This window comes from Dermochelys coriacea, chromosome 12 (assembly GCF_009764565.3).
Source record: "Dermochelys coriacea isolate rDerCor1 chromosome 12, rDerCor1.pri.v4, whole genome shotgun sequence".
NCBI lineage: Eukaryota > Metazoa > Chordata > Testudines > Dermochelyidae > Dermochelys > Dermochelys coriacea.
In genome coordinates, this window is record NC_050079.1 from 38,573,057 (window position 1) to 38,592,102 (window position 19,046).

Below are 19,046 nucleotides of genomic sequence, written 5' to 3' on the forward strand. Positions count from 1 at the left end.
CTCTGAGGCAGAAGGGTTGGGCAGTCTCTTTGGCCCACTGAGTCCTTGGCGTCCATGCTGAGCTTTCCAAGAAGGGGGCCCATTGTGATGGGTTTCGTGATGTGGACTCTTGACCTCTTTGAACTGTACTGAGACCTGCCAACTCATTAACTAAAGGACATTCAGTGGCCATCTGTAGTTATCACTTCTGTTCTGGCCACGGCTGGATTTGAACTAGTTACTTGAAAACAAAGGCTCTGTATTGAAAACTGTTTGAAGTAACAAGCCATGCTAATTTAACAGTTATTTAAAGAAGTTTCTTTATACTTACTGGTTACATGTTGTGTATAGACATTTTGTTGATAACATTTTCAGATAGACTTAGACTTAAACAGCAAACTACCTTCTGAGTAATTAACATTAGATAGTACTATAGAGCAAGCCAAACAGCACTTACTTTTAAACAATATTTTAAACACTTACAAAAGGTTTTCATCTTCTAATGCGTTTAATATATTTGTGAATCAGTATGTCTAGCTTTTTTCATGCAATTTGTATAATGTTAACACATGGAAATTTATTTTAGAAAGCTGGGGTTATTGTTAAAATTTCTGACATCTGTACAAGGACATGTCTCTTTCTATAAACTTTCTTAGCTCTTTTTGGAGGCTAATGGAGTCAGTTGGGATGTCTTCTGTTCATTCATGCCATACAATTAATAGAATATACATTTTATTTAAAGCTTGCTTAACTGAATAGTTACAAGCAATGGAGGGAAATTAGTCAATTCAGTTTTCTATAGATTGTCCTTCATCTGAACCAGAGGCAAATGGCTTTATTTTTATTTAATGTCCTACAGGGAGAAGAAGAAGAAACAAAATTCTTGTGTAGCCTCTTGCGTATTAATTTTTGTTAATATCAAAACATTTTTGGGTTTTATGTTAACTTAATTTGCAGAAATATAGTATGTATTTCATTACTTGATGTCAAACACCTGCTGAATGCAAACAGTTTTAGGGTTATTCTGCTACTGTAGTCTTTTCAGCTAGGTAGCTCTTAATCTAGACAGAATAGCTTTTACAAGAAGAGTCATATAATCAGTAAAAAATCAAGTTGTTAATATTTTTTAATGCACTAGTAATAGTATATTACATTCTTTAAGTCTAGAATCATGCTTTGCCAAAGTGTGAATTCTTCTTTTCTTTCTCAGTGCTGTTCCGGGTCGTAGACAGAACACCATTGTGGTGAAGGTGCCAGGGCACGACGACAGCCACAATGAAGATGGAGAGAGTGGGTCTGAGGCCAGTGACTCGGTTTCCAACAGTGGCCAGTTAGGAAGCCAAAGTATTGGGAACAATGTTACTCTTATTACACTGAACTCTGAAGGTATGTGATCAAACTGTAAGGCCATTGGAGCAAAATGAACAGGGTGGAGGAATGAGCTAAAATTCTATCAGAAGCTCTTGAGATCATGTCAGCAGTTCAATCCTTAAAAAACTATGAAAAAATGCTGAAGTGGCCTATCCTATAGGAATCATCAGAAAAGACTGAGTAACAAGCCAATATAATCCAGTTTCCTTTAACTCACTGTTCATTTTTCTAGGTGGAAGAGCAAAATAAGTGTATTTGTAATACTTAATTGTTATGTCCCAGAGCGCAGCCCTTGATTTAACAGGCTCTGTTGCATTAGCAGTATAAGAACACTTAATTTCAGTGTTTTTAAATTTAAAGTTTTGCAAAATGATTACCAAATACTTTGGTCCTATCTCAAAGTTGAAATAGAGAATTGGGGAAATAATTGCATTCTCTGGGAAGCATCAAAATGTACCAGTTCATTGCCTCCTGTAACTTATTATGCCATTCCACTGATGCTAAAGTCTTCTGAAAGTAAATGGTTATTTTGGAAATTCTAAACAGTTTTTTAACAGGAAATTTCTATAAAAAATGTATTGTTTATAGGGTAGTTCTGTCACCAGTTTCACAGTTTTCTACAACCTCTATACAACCCAAAATCTCTGCAAAACAAAGACAGTGGAATATAACACTTTGAAATGTGTCTTCTGTAGACAATCTGTTATATCAGTGGTTCTCAAACTAGGGCCGCCGCTTGTTCAGGGAAAGCCCTTGGCAGGCCAGGCCGGTTTGTTTACCTGCTGCGTCCACAGGTTCAGCGGATTGCGGCTTCCACTGGCCGCGGTTCGCCGCTCCAGGCCAATGGGGGCTGTGAGAAGCAGCGCAGGCCGAGGGATGTGCTTTCCACCCTTCCTGCACCCCCCATTGGCCTGGAGCGGTGAACCATGGCCAGTGGGAGCCGCGATCAGCCGAACCTGCGAACGCAGCAGATAAACCGGCCCAGCCCGCCAGGGGCTTTCCCTGAACAAGCAGTGGCTCTAGTTTGAGCACCACTGTGTTATATGTTGTAAGTACTTAGGGTATTAAAATACAAAGTGAATGCCAGCTGCTATATTTTATGCAAGCACAAAAATGATGAAAATATAAAACAATTAGAAAGACACGTGTTTTAAATGAAAAGTGTCATGTGAGTTAAAAAAAAAATCACAATAAATCATAGGTTTTTTATAATTGGCTTGATTAATCATGTCACTAATTTTTAAACAGAACTTTAGACTCTAGAGTCTTTTAATTAAGTTAATTACCCTCTAGCTCTTTTTATTGAATTCATAAATGAACTATTCCTTATATTTATTTCATATATGTTAGTTTTTGTTCATATTCATGCACTACAGGGCAATATATTAGTATTTGGGTAATCAGTTTATCATATCTTAATGCCTGATTTTTCAGAAAATGCTGAGCATCCACCCTCTGAAAAACAGGTCCCTTTAAGGTATCTTACACTGAGCACCCAAAAACTGAGGTTCTCAGAATGATTAGCAACTTTTGAAAATGTTGGCCCATGCTATTTGGGGCAGGGACTATATATCTTTTATATATACATAGCTTATGGTCACTACCAGAAATAAATGAATAATGTTTAGACTATTTCTCATGGAGTGCTTCTTGACTCTTCCAACCTCTGACATGCCTCCCGTGACACAAACTACTTTTTGGAAGCAGATTTTATTGGGGGAAAGACAGGAGATCCAAATTTTGAAGTGCCCACGTTACAAAATAGGCTGGTTGAGGATAGTATGTCATTGCCATTTGAAAAATCAGGTCCAGTAGCAGTGGGATTTGGAATACTTTATTTGTGCAATTGTTGATGTTTTTGGCAATTTATGTATGTATGTATGTATGCATGTATGTATGTGAAGAAATTGAGTTTCACTGTTCTGGTGTCTACAGAGTCAAATTCTTGTCTCAGACACATATGTTCATGTCTTATTGGCTCCCATTGTGAGGACATTTGTTCATACTTTGTGGATAAAATCATGTGGAGTTAGTCCTGAGCTGACTGCTTTGTTAGGGTAAGGGAATATCTTAAAGGATGAAAGCCAAGTCATCTGTTCTAAAGTTTCAGCCAGTGTCACTCTCAGTGTATCTCTCTGAGATACTAGATGTGTTGTTTCGGAGTAGCAGCCATGTTAGTCTGTGTCTGCAAAAAGAAAAGGAGTACTTGTGGCACATTAGAGACTAACAAATTTATTTGAGCATAAGCTTTTGTGAGCTACAGCTCACTTCATCGGATGCATTCAGTGGAAAATACAGTGAGGAGATTTATATACAAAGAGAACATGAAACAATGGGTGTAACCATACACATTGTGACGAGAATGATCACTTAATGTGAGCTATTACCAGCAGGAGAGCGGGGTGGGGAAGAGCCTTTTGTAGTGATAATCAAGGTGGGCCATTTCCAGCAGTTGAGAAGAACATCTGAGGAACAGTCGTGGGGGAAATAAACATGGGGAAATAGTTTTACTTTGTGTAATGACCCATCCACTCCCAGTCTTTATTTAAGCCTAAGTTAATTGTATCCAGTTTGCAAATTAATTCCAATTCAGCAGTCTCTCGTTGGAGTCTGTTTTTGAAGTTTTTTTGTTGAAAAATTTTAGGTCTGTAATCGAGTGACCAAAGAGATTGAAGTGTTCTCCAACTGGTTTTTGAATGTTATAATTCTTGATGTCTGATTTGTGTCCATTTATTCTTTTATGTAGAGTCTGTCCAGTTTGGCCAATGTACATGGCAGAGGGGCATTGCTGGCACATGATGGCATATATCACATTGGTAGATGCACAGGTGAACGAGCCTCTGATAGTGTGGCTGATGTGATTAGGCCCTGTGATGGTGTCCCCTGAATAGATATGTGGACAGAGTTGGCAACGGGCTTTGTTGCAAGGATAGGTTCCTGGGTTAGAGGTTCTGTGTGTGGTGTGTGGTTGCTGGTGAGTATTTGCTTCAGGTTGGGGGCTGTCTGTAAGCAAGGACTGGCCTGTCTCCCAAGATCTGTGAGAGTGTTGGGTCGTCCTTCAGGATAGGTTGTAGATCTTTGATGATGCGTTGGAGAGGTTTTAGTTGGGGGCTGAAGGTGATGGCTAGTGGCGTTCAGTTATTTTCTTTGTTGGGTCTGTCCTTTAGTAGGTAACTTCTGGGTACTCTTCTGGCTCTGTCAATCTGTTTCTTCACTTCAGCAGGTGGGTATTGTAGTTGTAAGAATGCTTGATAGAGATCTTGTGTTTGTCTGAGGGGTTGGAGCAAATGCGGTTGTATTGAAGAGCTTGGCTGTAGACAATGGATCGTGTGGTGTGGTCTGGATGAAAGCTGGAGGCATGTAGGTAGGCATAGTGGTCGGTAGGTTTCTGGTATAGATGTGTTGGGTGTACTTCAGTTTTACAGTCCATGTTCTGGACACCTGTGTTCTTTCTTGCTGGAAAAAGCCATTGAGAAAGCGGCTCAGTCAGATAAGACTGAGGTTTTATATTGGTTAGCTGGGGGAAGCACCTGGAAGATGTGGCACTGATGGCATTTGGCCTTCTGATTGCTGTTTTATTGTTTGGTTTCACAATGTGGAATTCTGATTAGGTCATTGGCTGCTGCTAGATGATTTGGTAGGAGCAACGGCTAGGAGTGCATTTTCCATTTACCAATGCCTAGGAGGGTTGTGACTGTTCAAATGGATCTTGCGACTGTCAGACGTGCCTTTATCACTTTGAGATTAGATTAGTGCAGTATGTTGCACGTGGGGCTACATCTTAAATACATCTAGAAACTAAAGCTGGTGCAGAATTTGGCAGCTCATTTGCTTTAAGCAGCATATGTTAGAGTGAGCATTTTACAACAGTGCTCCATGATCTGCATTGGCTGCCATTTGGTTTCTGAGTGGAGTTTAAGGTCTGGTTTTGACATAGAAAGCCCTGAATGGCATAGGATCTGCCTACTACTCTCCTCCATGCCACATTTGTGGCCTGCAAAGATATTAAATTTGGAGTTCCTTCAGTATAAAAGATGGGAGCTGCAGACATGGTGTTCTCAATGAGGGCCGCTTTGTATATACCTCCATTGGAGCTGGGGGACTCAAGCTAGCATGCTAAACATAGCTGTGTGGATGTTGCGGCACCAGCAGAGGCTTGGGATACCCACCTGGTATCGGATACAGGGAGTAGAGTGAGCTTGAGCTCCAGTGGCTAGACCAGCTTCTGTTGGTGCTGCTATGTCCATACAGCTTTTAGCATGCTAGCATGAGCCCTGCTGAGACGGGTCTCTCTTTCTGGGCTGGGGGCTTGCTCCCAGCTGCAGTGTAGACATGTGCCTTGACTTTGGAACTCATTTTCAACTCCTCCATCTACTTTTGTCTGAGTCTGTTGAGCAGTAGAGTATGCTGCAAACTCTTTGTATTTTCCCTAGCTTCCAGAGAGCAGAGGATGATGGGCAAGGGGATTTCTTGCTGTTATTTTTTTACCTGTCTGTAATTTGTTAGGATGAGTTGGGTACAATTGGTAGAACAGTAAATTATAACAATTGTATTTTTAAATATTGTCAAGGGCCCTAGAGGATGTGCTAAACTTTTTTATTTTTTAAAACAGAAATTGAAATAAGTAATATAAATAAATATTTATTTTATTTTTAAAGATTAATGTCACGTTTATGTGTTTGTTTTCTCCTGAAGATGGCCTTTGCAAAAATCTAATGTAAGTCTGACTAGTTTCTGAGATGAGAATTTTGACATGCATACTGTTGTCAGAAAAGACCGTTTGAGACATTGTAATGCATATATAGTTAAATATTTATAACAGCAAAAAAGTATTTAGTAACTCTTGTCAGGTGGCACTAAAATGTTGCATGTTGCAAAGACTGTGTACTTTCTGGAAAGAGAGACCCCCTGAAATTTAAATTTCAATAATCTCACATTTTACTGAAATTGTGCTGATTTGACAACTACTCAGGCTTCAAGATGGATTTAATTTTCCTGGGTTTAGGGCTTTTTTCTGCAAGGGAATCTATCTACAGGAGAGGCTGATGTTGCTCAGCACCTTGCAAAAACCAGTCCCTTAATCCTTTGGAATGGCAAAATTCATCTTTTGGAACTACCGCATTTTTATCAGCAAAATACAGACCAAATGATTTACTTGTTAAAATTTCATACAGTTCTGTGTCAGTTATTTGTTGCAGGGACGAAGTTTCTAATACTATGAAAAATATTTGTTGTAATCTGCCCTCTTTGACATGCTTGTTAGGCATAGGTTTGTACAGACACAGATGTTGGTCTTTTATGTGATGGTTGTATATGTAAATGTAGGTGAAACAGCTAATTCATTAATGTCTTACATCCGATTTACTTTGGACCTTTGGTAGAATCATCCATTAAAAATCTCTCTGAGATTTATGAATGCTTTGAGAAATGGATTAGCAATTCCCCCTCTGCCCCTCCTTCACTCCAAGATTAGAGAAAGCTTTGCTCAGTTGTAGAGAATACTAAGGAAACGAGTTTACCATATGTCACAGAAATCAAATGACAAATAAGAAAAGTTTTGCAAAATGATAGGTCTGTCTTGCAGATTCATTTTCTTTACTGATAAAAGCCAAAAGTTGCAGCTTACTCTTATATTCTGCAAAGAGCAGAATTTTGAATGGCTAAAGTTGTTCAGAGAAATCTTGAATGATCATAAAAATTTGTATGATTTCTTGAAAGGCCAAAATGGCACAAAACAAGTAAGCCTATCTAGTGGCAATAAAAATTATCTAGTCCTGTCTACTTTACAAAAATAACCATGCTTAAACAGGTTTTGAAATGTTATGGTTTTGGTCAAAGGATAGTTCCAATCCTGTAGAGGGATCCCACGTGGACTGACCCTTGTGGACTTGTACAGTTATAAGGGTCTGTCATTGCCCGTTTAGATGCCTTTGCAGGAACAGCACCCATATGATAACATTTATATTACATGTCAGTATATACAAAAAACATGTTATAACCATATTGAAGAGCCATGCTTTAGCTCTTGTAGATTACTAGACTAAAACATAGTTTCCCAATATGATTGTAACATGTTTTTTTTTTCTACCCACAGAGGCAAGAATAAACCATGTTAAACATAGTTTGGCCACAACTGGCTTTGATTATGGTAATTTATGTTGTGACAGTGCGGATAAGGCCAAAATTATGTCAAGACATACCATAGGCTTTCAAGATACATCATATGATAATCCTATCTGGGGGATGTTACTGTGCCTCATTCCTTGTAGCTTGTGATGCTTCATAAACTAACCTGGAAATGATTTCAAGTCACTATATCTAGAGACTCAGCACTACGGACCAGATGCTGTAAGGTGCTGAATGCCTCCTCAGAGGTAAGGGGACTTAGTACCTTGAAGAATCAGGTTCATAGTATTGTATAACCACATATTTAGGTGTTTGTTCGCTGTTTACAAAGGCCATTTTCCCCTACCCAGTAGTCTTTCTCAGTCTTAGCAACACAGTTTGTGCTCCATATCTGAACAATTATTACTAGAGGTGCACTGAATCAAACCCCCAGATTCAAGGAGCTCCAAATCATGGGAATTTTGTAGCTTGTTTTTATTAATAGTTATTCCAAATAGTTTTGTATGTGCAGTATCTTTGTTTCTTAATAAAACAGTCTGCTTTAAAAAACTCATAAAAACCTAAGGTATTTACCCATATTATAAATACAAATTATTGCCTGCAGGAATTTCAGTTTAAAATTTAGCAGTAATTTATATGAAAAAAAGCATCTGAAAGTGACACACTTTTAATTGTATATGTTAAATTTCACCCCTAAAATGGGCAATGAACACCCCTTAAAATGGGGCTCACAGTGGAAATACTGACAAGTTAGTGAAATACATGGGACTGTAGTAATAAACTGGCGCATATGAAGTAATTATGCTGTATTGAAGATAAAGCTCAACAACATGTGTTTTTTGGAGAACAATATCGGTCAAGAAATTCCCAGTGTTGAGTCCGCTTTAAAGAGGCTGAAAGGCTTATTTAAATAATATCCACTACTTTCTCATGTTCTTACATTAATCCCATATTTTTTTGGCATAGAAAATAGCAGGTGCATCCTTAATTAGTCCACTAGAAATAACATTTCTTTATACTGAACTCATATTTTACCCCTCAGCTATTAATAATACTGTCAGCAAAGAATTAGCCTATTGTCATTTTGAGTGTAGGCTTAATAAAGAGGTATCTTATACAGTATATATATCTTAGTTACAGCCTGAGTTTATCTCTTGGGAGATCAGAGAAGCGTGGTGGTGTGAGGACTGGTTGTGTGAAGGAGTACAAGGACATGGCGAAGCATTTTAGATTAAAAACCATGTGTCTGAGGATGGGTGATCAAGTAATGTTGATGCAAATTGGAACTTTGTTCCAGAGTATCTCCTTTGAGAGACTACCTCTTCCAGAAATAATATTGTAAAAATAAATGCGGATGGTTTGCTAAGTGATTAAATATGGGTGGTGAATCACCTTAAAATGGTGCTTTGCTTTGGGCCTTCTATTTCTGGAGTTCTGGGTTTAAGTCTTCATTGATTCCTAAGTGAAAATAAGTTTGTGCTCACTTTAGTCCACATCAGAAAATCCCCCATTCAGTTTGGCACCACTAATAGTCTCAAAGTAAAAGGGCTTCAGATTGGAATAGCTACTGTGGCAGTGCTGATGCGGGGTTAGGCTCACACCTTGGGTTGTGTGTGGAAGATGCACAGAACTGCTTATGCTAGCCAGTGCCATTAATCTTTTTGCTTTCATGAACATCAAATGTACACATATTTAACAAAAAGGTTTAAAAAACTCCTTGAATCATTTACACTTACAGCTGCCCAGAAATTTAGTTGGCATTGATGACTGATTCCCCCGACTGTAATACTATCACTGCTAAACTGAAAGATAGCATGTGTTGATTCAATAGCACACCGATGAAACAGGCTTGTATTATTGAAGTGCTTCTCTGAGTCCTTGCCACTGATTGAGTGGCAGTATAGCTACTAACTTTTTATTCATACCATTGAAAGGGAGAGGTATTTTAAGTTGAAGAAAAAAGCAGTCTTAGCATGAGGAAGTACTCTGTCAATATGTCTCCCAGACTTTTGTGCAAGCACCTTTAAATTATTGTAGAGGTCAAAGGAATTATTGCTGAATTGAGAAGCAATGGTGAGATGCAACACCTACTACCTATGCCTAGGAGAAATGAGAAACCTGTATAATCTGAATTTTTTTTCAGTACCGCTGAAAAAGCAGAAAGGTTTTTGAACAAACATATATAGAGCATCAACAGAACATATACTGTAGTTACAACTATCAGATCTTTAAAGAAAATTTTTTTTCTTAAAGATGAGATTGTTGTATATGTGTACCAGTAATTCAAACTTCTCAAGACTTTAATGAGGTACAACATCTACTTTTTAAAGTTTATCATCCATGTGTTCTTTTTTAAGATATATTTTGAGTTGTGTCTGTGTCTTTTCTTGTCTTGGTTATTATTTGAATAAAAATCCCCAATTAACTCACTACCTTTATATAAAATATTTCTGTTATCAGAATCTGAGGGGCCAGCTATTTGATTTAGCTGACATGGTTTATCTGAACAGAATATAATTTTTCCCCCAATATTTAATCAATCACTTCCAAAGCAAATTAAGCTAAACTGAATTCTAAATGAGTGTGTCCACATAAGGGACAGTTAATTAATCCACATTAATTCTCATTTTTAATTCATTTGGATTAATTTTCCTGAGTGTCCCAGTGTAGACAAGCCCTAATATATCAGTGAAAACAAGAAAACCAAAGTTATGCAAATTTTAAAGCATTGATTGCATGTATCTTTAGGAAGACAAAATAAATATATCAACAATTACTCCATTTGAATAAATGCAAGAATCGTCGCAAAATCTCCAGTGGAATACCAAAAACGTGATTGAAAGCTGCCTGCTCTTTATCCTGCCTTCTGAGGTTAAATCTTTTACAATCTTTTTCTATATTATTTACACTCCAGGGGGAGCTCTTGTGTCAAGTGAACTCAACTAAAGCTTTTTTTTGGTTGCATCTAGTTTTAATTACAGAGTTTTAAAAAGAAATTAAAATGTTTCATAATGTTTGATGAATAATATTTGTCGTTGATATAGAGCTGAGAGGGGAACTGAAATCTAAACTCTTTTTCTGTATAGTATTTTCTTATTCTTTACATAATTTTCCTGTAAAATTGTACATACATTTTAATGAAAGTCCCACTCTGGTTTAAAATAGATTGAAGTTTTTCTAGGTGATATAGGTTAAAACTTCCAGAAATGCTGAAGTGACTTGAACCTAAATCTCATTTTCAAAACAGAGTTAGGCACTTAAGGGCTATGTTTCATTGACAGTTAATGGGACTAAGGCTCCTGAGTGCCTAAAGTCACTTCTGAAAATGGAATTTAGGCTCCTAAAATCAATAGCTGCTTTTTGAAAATGTTACCTATAGACTGAAAGATGTGTGTTAAAACACTCTTTAGATCCATGACAGAGTTCGTTGTTACCCTTTCGTTGTTGAATGTGTGCTCAGGGTAACACAGAGCAGTATTTGGAGGAAATCATTGGACTAGAATCGGTTTAAACTGCTAGCTCTGTTGTGACTGTTTCGATTTACTTTACAGTTATGATGAGAAAATGAACTGTTTTGTCTTTGCGATATGCATTTCTAGTTCTTAAGGTCATAAATATGAAGATTATATCTTGTGGTGGCAAGCACATCAATGGAGTGTCCATCTGCAGTGAAGTGTTTTCATACGATTGACAAGGTGATAGGTGAATATTTGTCAAAAGTAGCATTAATGTTCTATAAATCCATTTTTTTCCCTCTGAAGTAGGCTTTTAGATATTTGATGAGTTACACGAATGTTTCCATGTGCACACTGTTCCATCTGCTTCAGAAGTCTTTTGGCTAACAGTCATTCTCTGAATATATAGACATTTTTGTTTCGTACAAATGCTTACTTAAAAAACATTCTTATGGTATAGCATGACCTGTCAAGTATTAAACAAACATTTTGCCACGCCAGCCATTATCAATTTGAATAGAGACTGGTCTTCTCAAAAGTTTTGGTGGATATAAACCGAGTTAACGTTCATGAAAACTAACTCCCCTCCTCCCCCCCGCTTTCTCATCAGGCACTGTACATTTTTCTTACTTTAAAGGAAACTGAGTTTAAGTCTGTACATAGAGATCTTTTCTTTCATTGTTCTTAATTAAAAGTAATTTTTTTGACAGTGCAGATTTTTTAAGTGCATTTTGTTTTGTTTTTTAAAGATGAATGGTTAGGCAGGAGAGATTTTAGGTTAACATTAGTGATGTGCCTTTGTTCTCTGTTTGTTTAGCAGTCCAATATTATTGTCACATTAACATTTTCTAATGTTGTTTTGGTGGGCAGCATATTCTCAATCTTTGTTCGGACTGTTGCAGCTTTTTTGTCTGAGAATACTTTTAGTTAAAGTTTATAAAAAACAAATCAATTGTTCTGAAAATTCTCATTCTCATAAAATCACCCACTTTATGGTGTCCCGTTTATCTTCTAACGATGGGTCAGAGACCCTAACCAACTGCTACTTATGGCCTGGTTGTGTATAGAAATTCCAGCAATATATATTTTAGGTATATAGTGCATTTATCCATACCCTGCCTTTTAGCTTCTAGTAGGCATGGGATGGATGTGTGTCTGTTATATTTTGGGAGGGTGTTGCGGGGGTGGGGGTTTAAGGGAAGACTCATTGATCTAGGCTATCTTCTGGAAAGGCCCCCAAAGCATGGATAAGTTACATTTCCTCTTTCTGAGTTTGTGTATCTTGACTACAGATGTGTGAATAACTGATATTTTTGACTTGCTGACATTTCTGAATAATCAGAAAAATATTGGTTTGGGTTGAACCAAACTGAAGGTTTTCAGATTTTTTGGCAAATTGAAAAAGTCAGGAAAATTTGTTGGGGTATTTTTAATAAAAGCAAAGGCAGTTTCTGAAGGAGACAGTATTAAAGGCACAACCTCAGATTACCTGATGTGAAGGAAATATAGGAAGAATACTAAGAGGCCAATATTGCCTCATCAGGAGCTCTTTAATGACCTGAAAATCCAAAAGGAATCATACAAAAAGAGGAACATGGATGAATTGCTAAAGAAGAGTACAAAGAATAGCACAGGTGTCAAGGTTCTTTCCCCACTCTGAGCTCTAGGGTACAGATGTGGGGACCTGCATCAAAGACCCCCTAAGCTTATTTTTACCAGCTTTGGTTAAAAACTTCCCCGAGGTACAAACTTTGCCTTGTCCTGGAACCCTATGCTGCCGCCACCAAGCGTGTTAAACAAGAACAGGAAAAGAGACCACTTGGAGACTCCTTCCCCCAAAATATCCCCCCAAGCCCTACATCCCCTTTCCTGGGGAAGGCTTGATAAAAATCCTCACCAATTTGTATAGGTGAAGACAGACCCAAACCCTTGGATCTTAAGAACAATGAAAAACAATCAGGTTCTTAAAAGAAGAGTTTTAATTAAAGAAAAGGTAAAGAATGCCCTCTGTAAAATCAGGATGGTTAAACCTTACAGGGTAATCAGATTCAAAACATAGAGAATCCCTCTAGGCAAAGCCTTCAGTTACAAAAAGACACAAAAACAGGAATATACATTCCATTCAGCACAGCTATTTTACCAGCCATTAAACAAAAGAAATCTAACGCATTTCTAGCTAGATTACTTACTAACTTTTTACAGGAATTATGAGCTGCATTCCTGATCTGTTCCCGGCAAAAGCATTACACAGATCCTTTGCTCCTCCCCCCGCCAGCTTTGAAAGTATCTTGTCTCCTCATTGGTCATTTTGGTCAGCTGCCAGCGAGGTTATCTTAGCTTCTTAACCCTTTACAGGTGAAAAGGTTTTGCCTCTGGCCAGGAGGGATTTTATAGCACTGTGGACAGAAAGGTGGTTACCCGTCCCTTTATATTTATGACAACAAGCATGTAGGGACAAATCAGAAAGGCTCAGCACAAAATGAGTTACTGTATATTGTGTGAAGAAGTACTTACTTTTGTTTGTTTTAAACCTGTTTGCCTATGAATTTCATTGGGTGACCTCCAGTTCTTGTGTTTATATGAAGGGGTAAATAACACTTCCTTATTCACTTTCTCCACACCAGTCATGATTTTATAGACCTCTATAATATTTACCTTTAGTCATGTCTTGTCCAAGGTGAACAGTTCCAGTCTTTTTAATCTCTCCTCATATGGAAGCAGTTCCAGACTCTTACTCATTTTTGTTGCCCTTCTTTGTAATTTTTTCCATTTCTAATATATCTTTTTAGAGATGGGGTGACCAGAACTACATGCAGGATTCAAGGTGTGGGAGTACCATGGATTTATATAGAGGCAATATGATATTTTCTGTCTTTTTCTATCCCTTTCCTGATGATTCCTCACATTGTTAGCTTTTTTTGACGGCAGCTGCACATCGAGTGGATGTTTCCAGAGAACTGTCCACAATGACGCCAAGAGCTCATTCTTGAGTGGTAACAGCCATCGTTTTGGATGTATAATTGGGATGTGTTTCCAATGTGCATTACTTTGTATTTATAATTTCATCTACCATTTTTGCCCAGTCACCCAGTTTTTGTGAGATCTCTTTGTGAGTCTTCACAGTCTGCTTTGGACATAATATATCTTGAGTAATTTTTTATCATCTGCAAACTTAGCCACCTCACTTTTCACCTGTTTTTCCAAATCATTTATTAATATGTTGAACAGCATTGGTCCCAGTCCAGGTCCCTGGGGGACACTACAATTTACCTCTCTCCATTTTGAAACCGACCATTTATTCCTAGCTTTTGTTTCCTGTCTTTTAACTAGTTACTGATATGTGAGAGGACCTTCCCTTTTGTCCCATGGCTGCTCTTTGTTTAAGAGCTATTGGTGAAGGATCTTGTCAAAGGCTTTCTGAAAGTCCCAAGTATGCTATATACACTGGATCACCCTTGTCCCCATGTTTGTTGACCTCCCTCAAAGAATTGTAATAGTTTAGGCATGATTTCCCTTTACGAAGGTCGAGCTGACTCTTAGCCAATAATAGCGTTCATCTATGTGTCTGATAATTCTGTTCTTTACTAGTTTCAACCTGTTTGCCTGGTATTGAGGTTAAGTTTACTGACCTGTAACTGTCAGTATCACCTCTGGGGCCTTTTTTAAAATTGGCATCACATTAGCTACTCTCTGGTCATCTGGTACAGAAGCTGATTGAAGTGATAGATTACATACCACAGTTAGTACTGCAGTTTCAGATTTGAGTTCCTTCAGAACTACTGGAGGAATACCATCTGGTCCTGGTGATTTATTACTGTTTATCTATTTTTTCCAAAACCTCCTTTATTGACACCTCAATCTGGGACAGATACTGAAACAAATTTAATCAATGTATTTGAAAGCACCTAGAAGATACTATGGTTATGAAGGATCCATCATGAATTTGTCAAAAACAAATTATGCTAAATCAGCCTAATTTCCTTTTTGACTGGGTTAAAGGTCTAGTGATTTCGGGATGAGAAGAGGAAGTAGTAGACAAGATATATCTTGATTTTGGTAGGGCTTTTGAGACAGTGCCCACGACATTGACATAAGCAAACTAGGGAAATGTGATCAAGATGAAATTACCTTAATGTGGGTGCACAATTAGTTGAAAAACCGTACTGACAGAGTAGTTCTCAATGGTTCTTTCCAAGCTGGGAGGATGTATAGGGCAGGGGTCTGTGCAAAGGTCTGTCTTTGGTCCAGTACTGTTCATATTTTCCTTTATGACTTGATAATGGAGTGGAGAGTATGCTTATAAAAGTTGCAGTTGACACCAAACTGGGAGGGATTGCAAGCACTTTGGAGGATAGGATTAGAATTCAAAATGATTTTGACAGATTGGAGAATTGTTCTGAAATAAACAAGATGAAATTCAATAAAGTGATAAAAGGTTTAGAAAACCTGATCTATGAGAAAAAGTTAAGAAAATGGGGCATGTTTAATCTTGAGAAAAGAAAACTGATAGGTCTTTGAATATGGTAAGAGCTGTTATAAAGAGGGCTGTGACAATTATTTTCCATTTCTTAATCTGCAGCAAGGGAGATTTAGGTTAGATATTAGGAAAAAAATTCTAAACATAATAAGGATAGTTAAGTTCTGAAATAGGCTTCCAAGGAAGATTATAGAATCCCCCTCATTGGAGGTTTTTAAGATCTAGTTGGACAAATGCCTGTCAGGGATGATCTAGGTTTACTTGGTTGTGCCTCAGTGCAGGGGCTGGATTTGATGGCTTCTCAATGTGCCTTCCAGCCCTACATTTCTATGATTTCTATAATTCTATGAATTAAGGGCTAGTTTCACAAAAATGGGAGATGGTGCCTTTCTTATTACCTTTTGTCTAATGGGTAAGGCACTAACCTGGGATGTGGGAGACCAGGTTTTGAATACCTGCTCTAGAGGAGGGACTGGAATCCATGGGTTGCCTTCTCCCAGGTGAGTGCCCTACCAACCAAGCTATAGAGTCAGTCTCACTTTCTCTGATCCAGTGACTATTAAAATATTTAGTACAACTTGGAACAGATTCAACAGGGGAGATTGGGAGGACATACCCCAAAATACCCATAGCCGGGTGGTTAGGACACTCACATGGGAGTGAGGAGACCTGAGTTCAAGTGCCTCTAGTGTTCTCACAACAAATTTTTGATGGCCTTGGAGTGTGGCCACCAACTCTTGCTGGTGGCCACTATGACAGTTTTTCAAAAAACCTAATTAACTTTAGAAAAAGCAAATAAATAAGAAGCCTGAACCCCACCGCCCACGGAAAGGTGGGAAACTCACACTCGCTGTCTGCTCCTCCAGTGTTTGTGGCTCCAGAGTGGGGCAGGGCCCAACCCCTCCTTTCAGATCCAGGGGACGAGCTGCTGTTTTGCCCCTCTCCCCAATCACCACCCAGGAGGCTGTGGCCACAAGAAAAGCCTCTGGTGACCGCATTTGAGAAATGCTGCTCTAGAAGCAGGGATTTGAGTCTGGATCTCCCATATTCCGGGTGCACTTACCACCACAGGCTAAAAGTTATAAGGGGACTACTATTGCCAATACCTGCCCCTCCAATGGTTTAATAAATGGTGCCTAAATCCTCTTTTGAATCTAGCCAGAAAAATCAACGTTTTGTTTTGATAATCTTGAAATGGTTCATCTTGGCACTTCAGAATTTTTGTTTTTTTTTTCATTTTGACTGAAGCAATTTGTGGAAATTGACACAAATTTGCCAAATGTTTCAATCGACCAGAATCTGCATTTTTTGTCAAAAAACTTTTGTCCAAAACATTTGTCCAGCTTTTATCTTGACTTCTTGACTTGATGCTGGAGGTGCAAATAGGGCCTGTGAATTCACTGTACTTAAGAATATGCTTAACTTTAAGCATATGAGTAGTCCCCTTGAAGTCATTGGGACTACTTATTTTTAAAGTTATGTGCTCAAGAGTTTTGCTGAACTGGGGACTTAATTGGGAAGTAAGGTTTTCATTATACTCGTGTCAGTCCCAGCTCCAGAGAGCTTACAGTCTGTATCTAACAGAAGGATTTTAATGCCAGTACACCATAACCATAGTAGCATGAAGTTTAGTTTTTAAATTTTCAATGTAAAGACCCAAAGCAAACTGCTGGATCTATTCCCTCCCCCACTCCAAATTTTGTGGTGCTCTGGATGCAAGTATTGTGCTTTGGATCTATTTCTACTGAAATGATAATTACCTTATTTTAATTGTGGATGTTTACATTTTCATGGTTTGTAGCAGCAGTCATGACCTCTGGGTCAGGGATTTCCTGGCAGTTAAAGACTAGCTGTAAATGAGCCCAAAGCAAAATTAAAGCAGACTTGGATTCTGCACTGTAGCTGATCATTAGCTGACAGAATGTCTGACTTGAAGGTTATTATTGCTTAATTATTTTCTACTTATCTCTCTGTATGCTTGCATAAGTCTGTTACCACACCTTGGTCATAAGGTCTCTTTTCCTACATGTTGTAAATCAGTCACATTCCATTTATTGTTATTGGGTCATGTCCGGGCTGCATTACTTCCTTCAGGACTTTTACGTCTATCATGGGCCTTTTTCTTTTGCTTTTGTGTTGTTTTCACTACTAGATACATGGTTTATTCATTGATACATCCTACCCTTTGGACTGTCTTTACATTCATCAATATGTAGCTTTCTCCTTATTACTTCCCTCCTTAGACTTGTTTGTTCAGAATCCTTGAAATAGCAATTTAAGATGACTATCGGATGGGGATGGCATATCATAGAACATCAGAAAGTCCCGCTTGACAATCTAGTTTTTCCAAGTCCTCTTATTGCGTTCTGTAACATATTTTCTGTTTCTGTGTATATTCTCATATCAACCCTGCACTTGTCCCTGGGTTTCAGACTAAGAAATTATATGATGGAAAGGGAGGTCTTGTCATGTAACTAAGTGATGGGCTCATTCTGAGCTGTTCTGCCATTCTCTTTGGTGCTTTTCAGCTATTTTCTTTTTTGCCCTTAATGCCTGGGCAGAGGAGCCTTTAGGTGATTAGTTGTGATTTGGCATCTGATTTTTCTGCTTTTCTCATGTTTTATGTTGTCAAGCTTAGAAGTATCTATGCAGATTCTGAAAACATTTCACCAAGTTGAGAAGATACTATTGATGTTTTTGTATCTCTGCTGCAGCTAATCACAGAATTTATTTTAGCAATTGATTCCTCAGGTTTTCATGAAAGTGCTTGCAAGTAGCTGCCAGGTATGTATTTTTCTTCATTCTGATGTTAGTAAATGTGATGGTTTTGGTGTGTGGCAGTAAAGTTTCCAAGGAGTTGTCTTTCTCCTAGTTAAGTGGTAGCATGGCAACAGCAGAAACTTTCAAACTCACCAGTCTGTTCTGCAATATATTTGAGAATGTCATGGAAGAACTTCTATAAAACTTGTTAGAGTGAGACGTATTTGTCAGCATGAAGCGAAGCTCCAATATTTAAGAGCAGCTTTTATGTCTTGCATATTCTTTCTGCATAGCATCTGTAAGGTATGGCCTTTCCTTATTCATCCACACGGCTAAAACTCTCATCCAGGCTCTGATTATTTTGTGTCTCAGTTATTGCAACACCTTTCTCTTTGGCCTTGACAAAAGCAATCTTACCCTACTCAGTTCTATCCACAATGTTGCAGCAAGGATAATTTTTCTAGTCACTCCTCTCTTTGCATCCCTCTACTGACTTCTTTGTTGCATCAAACATAAGACACTTGTCTTCACTTTCAAGGCCTTTCACAGTCTGTCCTCACCCTATCTATCCTCTCTCATTCACTATTCAGATGCCATACCCTGCCTCTGAGTGTCCCATGATACCAGCCTTTGTTGCTCACTTGTTAAGTTTTCAAACAAGCACCTTTGTGCTTTCTCCCATGCTGCCCCTCACATTTGGGTTCCCAATAAACATCTGCAAAATTAACTTATTTTCCTCCTCCAAAACCCTCATGAAAACTTTTTTTCTGTAGTCCCTCCAAAAAGCTTGACAATGGCTAATCCATTAGGTGTGCTGAGACCACTGTTTATCATGCTAACCAATATTGTCTCATTGTTTTCTTATGCTCCCCTGTCTC

General features: G+C 38.2%; 1 protein-coding gene across 22 annotated transcripts in view; it reads left to right on the top strand.

Annotated features, from left to right (window-relative positions):
- The window catches only part of LOC119841029 (BTG3 associated nuclear protein), a 414,495-nt gene that overhangs the window by 93,521 nt on the left and 301,928 nt on the right, over positions 1 to 19,046 (top strand). For all 22 annotated transcript variants that reach the window (XR_006275124.1, XR_006275117.1, XR_006275116.1 and 19 more), the window contains one exon: positions 1,190 to 1,365. Coding sequence is in view for 13 of the 22 variants with exons in the window: in XM_043495003.1 (XP_043350938.1) it covers positions 1,190 to 1,365 (176 nt within the window). In the remaining 9 variants the exon portion in view is untranslated. The remainder of the gene's footprint in view (positions 1 to 1,189; positions 1,366 to 19,046) is intronic.